Here is a 6,516-nt window from a genome sequence, read left to right as displayed (position 1 = left end):
CAATGGGATGTAAAATGGTCCTCCAGAAGTTTATCAACTTTCTGCTATTTTATTCCAAATTGATCACAACTTAAATGTTAGTATTATAACTTATACCACCACTTTGTATGTTATTCATTTCTTTTATTTATATAAAGAAATCATGAATTTTGAAGTGAAATTAAGTGAACTGTAGATTAGGGTCTTTAAAAATATGTTGGCAAGACCTTAGAAGTTCCCTTCAAATTCATTATAATGTGCTAAATTGAGAATTTATTACAACATCTTCTAAACATTCTTTTAAGGGGCAAGGGAGATGGCTCAGTGGAATAAGCGCTTTTCTGGCAAATGCAAGGGCCTGAGTTCAATCCCCAGTTCCGCAAAAAAAAAAAAGAAGAAGAAGAAAGAAAGAAAAAAATATTTGTTAAACATTCTTTTAATTAAACGTCAGGCCATTCTTAAAATTAATTTTGAAATGATTTTTACTCTCATTTCCTGTTTGATTTACTTAATATAGTTACTTGTTTGTCTTTTTTAAAAAAAGAACACCTATTTTATGTACTTCTTTATAGGGTTTTTTCTACTTTTTATTTGTAGTACTACCATATTAAGCCAGTGTAGATGGGTACATCTAAAACTGTAACTATGATTTGTATGACTGTGGTGAAACATGTACTGCCATATTAATTCACCTTTTCCCTAATTCACATAGGTTTCTCTTTAATCTGTTTTCAGTATAGCAACAGTAACAAATTTCTGGATCATTGACTATCAAGTAGTACATCACATTACTTGGGTGCATTATTTTATTTTGTTCTCATCACCACTTACGAGGTTGGCGCTTCTCAGTCTTCCATTTCTTGAAATCACCTCTCAAACCATTTTACCTGGTAACCCACATAATACAAGATACATAATACCTAGACTCAAGGCAATGTATGATATGCTCTTATGTTTCTTTTCCTTCCATTGATCTTAACATATTAAATTCATTTTATAATCTACCAATCAGTAGTCACTCGTTTTGTAAAATACAACATTAAAGTGGCAGTTCATAGTCACTCATTAAAATGTTCTTTATCATTTGATTGCAATTTCCTTCAGTTCCTACTTCCACAGAGATAATAATTTTCATGCAGTATACTGTCACAGAGTCAGATAGACCAAACATTAACTTTCTAGAGGCAGAAGTGCTGTGTCATTAGGTAGTGATATATATTTATTTTTAGGAAGGCTGTTTTTTAATAGACTCTGGTTACTTTCCAATAAAAGGTGGTAACATTCCCACAAGATCATTCATTCATTAAAATCTGTAGCTAAAAATATGAAGTCCATGTCTCCCAAATCTCTCTGCTGATTTTCAAACTCTTTAGATTTCAGTGAAATTAGTATAGTTGATCATAAAGGTATAAGTATTGTTGTCAGTAATCATCTACTCATTAATATATAGGTAAAACAATAAACCATTGTTGCTTCCCTCCCTTTTCCTTGTTACTCTCACTTTAGAGTTGACACCAGAGTACAGTATTCATTTTCCTTATATCACTAAGAAAACAGTATAGTTGGATTTACTAAGTATTCACTTAGTAAATACTAAGTGAAATATTGTATCTCTTATTTGGTAACTAATTACATAGGTCAGTTTTGGGCTAAAAATTCTAGCCTAGAATTAGATCTAATTTAAATGTTACTAATCTGGGATGTAGGGTAACAGAATAAAGTTAGGTAGTCTACCTTTTAGCACATTACCCTTTAAATTTCTGAGTTAAATAGTCACTTGCTGCTGAATGTGCTTGAATATAGCGATTTACTTATATAATAATGAACTATACATATGTTTTATTTTGTTACCAGGAATTGAACTCAACAACCTCATGCCTGCCAGGCAGGCACTGTGCTGCTGAGCTAAATCCTCAGTTTGAATTGTACATGCATAATAAGATGTTTGTGATGTCCTGAAATTTGCATTCAATGATTTCTTTCCATTAATTACTAAGTGTAAGATAGAATTTTCTAATTAGCATAAAGATTGAAATATTCATTGTGTTTTGGCAACCTTTCAAGGGGTTTTAAATTATGGCCTATTTTTAAAGTGTTTGATGTGATTACTGAATATTCCTGTTGGATTAAATCAAACCATGGACTTCATATAGTGGATTAAATTTCTTCAGTGATACAAAATGAGATGTATATTTCAAAGAACAAAGTCCACAGGGTAGCAAAAAGAAAAAGGATAGCCAGCAATAATTTTGTCATTTTTCCCATGCCATTTTCTTTCAGTGGGCTTCTACTTCCAAACTTTATATTAGTCACACACAAAGGGAAAGCAATATGAGTTTTTGTTTTGTTTTTCTTATTTTGGCTTTAGTTAAGAATATATCAAGAGGGTTTAGGGAGATAACTCAGAGGTCTAAGTGCCTCCCTGGCAAGTGCAAGGACCCAGGTTCGATCCCTGGTACCACATGCAGTGTTGGCTCCACACTGAACCAGCCACCAGAACCGGTGGCACACACATATAATCCCAGCTCTGGAGAGGCTGAGACAGGAGGATCACTATGAGTCTGAGCTGCGTAGCAAGACCCTGTACCAAATAAATAAAAAAGAATATCTGAAGAAAATCCATTATATAAAGAAAAGAATTAACAAAAAAGACAGGATAGTTGTTACTTTAAAAAGAACTGCTACTATGGATGATGGTTTAATAGATATTAATTTTATAACCCTGTTAAACTGTAAGGGGTGTGTGTATGTGTGTGTGTGTGTGTGTGTGTGATGTGCCTTTGTCAATATGTTGCATTTATAATAAAAAATATTGGGAGAAAAGGAAATAGTGTTAACTGCCTGTGTACATCTACTTTTTAAAACAACTTATTTGCAAAATTGCATTAAGATGTACAAGAGTGAGGGAAATGCATGATTTGACTGTTTTAAGATTATAACTCTAAAAAAATAAAAATTATCTTAAAAATAACATACTGGCAAATACAGTATCAAGAAATATTTAAACTAGAAACTGTGATTCACTTTTCTATTTTAACTTGTAGTTGATACAGACTATACTTCTATTTCCTGATTCGTTGGTAAAATGTTTAATGAATGCATATCATTAATGTATGCCTTATTAAACTATTATCTACTTACAGAAAACTTAGATAAGTATTATTTAAAAATAAGTATTTCACTAGCCGTATATTGAAACTAAGCTGAGAAAAATTTGGTTGACAATGAGTGGAAGACAAGATAGTCAGTAATTGTATTGGCTGTCTTTATATACATAGAGCAACGAATTCCATCATAAAATATAATAAGAATTTACATTAAGTCCTTTGTATAGGAACATTTAAAAATATACCTTTCTTTTATGTGATTGATAATTGATTGTGATTTTTATAAGCATCCTGCAATGACAGCTGGAAAGATGAGGTAAATATGTGAACTCTGAATAATCATGCAAGAGTACAATTTTTTTTTAAAGTTTGAAAATGTCACAGAGAAATGCACTGTAAAACCATGTTTTAAAAGACTATTAAGCAAAAAAATAAATGCAGAGATTAAGTAAGATGACCTTGGAGTAAATTTGAAGTTTCATAAAGTAGTACTTCCTCTGGGTCTTGAAGAATTACAAGAGTTTGAATAGGGATGGGCTTTCTAGGTAGGGAAAATTTCTCAACAAAATATGTAGTTTGAGAGTGTGGTTTATGTAAGAGAATGGTAAGAAACATAGCCAAAGTGCAAGTCAAAACTAGATAATGAAGTTAAATTTTGCTGTGCTTATAATGTGGAAAAAAAGTCTGTGCTCAATCAAATTGCTTGATTACCCTTCATAATAATACATCCTACTAATTAGGAAATGGACCTTGGAGTGAGATCACTTGCGTTCTAATCTGGTTTCCTAGTTTCTTTAAATGTCCTGTAAGTAAATTTTCATATCAGTAAAATGCAGAAAACAATACCTACTGGATTGTTTTGAGACCTAAATCACTTAACATATACAAAGCATTTCACAGTGCTTTGTATATATAAAGTGGTATATGAATGATTGTTACTGTTATATGGGTTAAACAAACAGAAGTGAAACTGCTATAATGTTTTAAACATTTCCCTAATAGTAATATATTTGACGTATTTCTACAAATAATTATTTGTTTGTTGTGTATTTCAGTGTTTGGGAAATGGGAAGTAATGACTGCTGGCACCTGAACTAAGTACTTTTATAGGCAACACCATTCCAGAACTTCAGAATGAATGGGGATATGCCCCATGTCCCCATAACTACTCTTGCGGGGATTGCTAGTCTCACAGACCGTAAGTTTGGTTAATTTATGTACTTTAATTTATGTTTGTTACCATTGATTTTTAGAGAAACTACTACCAGAATTATCTTTAATGTCATGATTAACATAAAAAATTGTAAAATGTTAGCTTTTAATGGCAAATTCGATGCATTCAGTTTATTGCATACATGTGGAATATTGTGTTGTCAGCTAATTACAGATATGCCTTAATTCCTCTTTCTTGCTTTGGCCTCATTAAGAATTAGTAGCATGTGCTAATAAAAGGTCTTACACAGTAAAGGAATAAAGTGAAGATCAGAGATGATAATACAAAGTCAAAACAAGCTAAGCATGGGTGGCACATGCGTATAATCTCAGTCCATGAGAGTAAAAAGAAAACAGAAAAACCAAAATTAAATAAGGGCTTACAAATAAGAATTCATATATAAAAATAATTTTTACAAAAAGTAACTGAAATTACCCTGCAAAGAAGGAAATTTGATAGCCCAAGTTACCTATTTTTTTTTTTTCTCTTTCCTTTTTTTTTTTATAAAGAGAGTGTGGAAGCTTTGTTTTTTTCTTTATGCTGTTTACATTTCTTTTCTAAACTGTTTGGTACCGACGATGAAATTGGAAACATGGGACAACCTATGCAAGGATTCTACCACTGAACTGGGTCCCCAACCCATTTTGTTTTATTTTATTATTTATTTTCAAATAGGGCTTTAGTAGGTAGTTAAAGCTGATCTTTAAATTACTAACTGTGTAGCCCAGGCTGCCTTGAACTAGAGGCTGTCCTCCTGGCCCAGCCTCCCAAGCGCTAAGATTGCAAGCATGCACCACCACACGAGATTCTCTTTATTAATTACTTACTTGTTCTTATTTTGAGACATGATCTTGCTAAATTGTTCTGGTCTGGCCTTGAATTTACAATCCTCCTGCCTCAGTCTCTGGAGTATGTAGGATCATGGGCATAGGCTACCTTGGCCAGCGCCAGTTAGCTAATTTCTTTGTGATGTTTATTTTAGGTGCCATGTTAAGTAATATGTTAGAGTTCGTTAAAGATCTCAGCAGCCAGTTTTACAGTAAACACTTAAGAAATTTTAAGAACTTTGTCAACATTTTGAAACTTATTTAAAGTTACACAATTTTGTGGGAAGCCTTTTGGTAATAGCATTTATCCTTGAGCAGTGGTGCCAAATCTGCTGACAATATTAGTCTTTGTCTGCCTACTTGAATCAAAAGAGGAAAAATAGATATGAGAAGAAAAAATGCAAAGTGAGATGGCTTTTTTATTATTTATTTATTATTATTATTTAAATATATTTAGGACAGTGTCTACACGGTTTATAGGGTCACACTACATAAATAGGACTCGTAGTTATTCTCCTGTTTTCAGCCTCCCAAGCGCTAAGATTACAGGTGCATACCACCACCCCCAGTCTCAAGCTGTCTCAGCATGCCCCCAGGGGCGGGGTGTTAGGGATCAAATCCCAGCCATTGCACTCTGCCTAGGCAGGCGCTTTAATCTGCTGAGCTAACTGGCCAGCTCAATGGCTTAATTTTATAGCTTTAAGCAAGAAACAGATCTTCATAGTAAAGAAGCTATAAAAAGTAACTTCAAGTAATATTTTAATCTGTGTTCGGTGTCCATCGAATACTATTCTTTCTGGGTTTTACTTTTGTAAATTTCCATGCATTTTAGTAAAATAAAATTAGGTTAACAGCTTTGAGTTTAGGAAACTAGCGTAACTAGTTTAAAAGATTTGAAAGAAAAGAAATGAAGGTTTTCTGAGCAATATAATTAATAAGAAACTAATGGTTGAGTTAGTAATTCAGGTTAGGCTGAGTGCCTATAACATCAGCACTAAGGAGGCTAAGGCAGGAGGCTCAGAGTTTGAGGCCAGTCTGGGCTACGAAGTAAGTTCAGGGGCAGCCTGAATTGCACAGTGAAACTCTAATTAAAAAAAAAAAAAAAAAACAGAACAAAGGCATAATTTAAGTTAGAATACTTTTTGAAACTGACTTTTTTTGTGTAGAAGTCAGACATAAACTCAATATAAACGGTACAATATTAAGACTTTTCTATCACCTTGAATATACCTCATATTTTACAAGTTTGTCTTCCTAATAATCCTTCTATCATAAGTAAAAATGGGGAGATTAATGATAAACCTGTTGGGGATGAGCACAGTAATTGTAATGTAGAGCTAATTAAAAATTAAGGCAGAAATCAAGATATTTTACTCCTCTCCTCCCCTCC

The 6,516-nt window shown here is 32.9% G+C and overlaps 1 protein-coding gene across 2 annotated transcripts in view; it reads left to right on the top strand.

Annotated features, from left to right (window-relative positions):
- Window positions 1-6,516, top strand: part of Nipbl (NIPBL, cohesin loading factor) — a 194,191-nt gene that overhangs the window by 72,635 nt on the left and 115,040 nt on the right. For both annotated transcript variants that reach the window (XM_004623432.2, XM_023711959.1), the window contains exon 2: window positions 4,142-4,284. In XM_004623432.2, the coding sequence (XP_004623489.1) occupies window positions 4,221-4,284 (64 nt within the window). In that variant the 5' untranslated portion in view covers window positions 4,142-4,220. The remainder of the gene's footprint in view (window positions 1-4,141; window positions 4,285-6,516) is intronic.

Source organism: Octodon degus, unplaced genomic scaffold (assembly GCF_000260255.1).
Source record: "Octodon degus isolate 3935 unplaced genomic scaffold, OctDeg1.0 scaffold00002, whole genome shotgun sequence".
In the NCBI taxonomy this organism is placed as follows: Eukaryota; Metazoa; Chordata; class Mammalia; order Rodentia; family Octodontidae; genus Octodon; species Octodon degus.
This window is presented reverse-complemented; position numbering and strand designations above follow the sequence as displayed.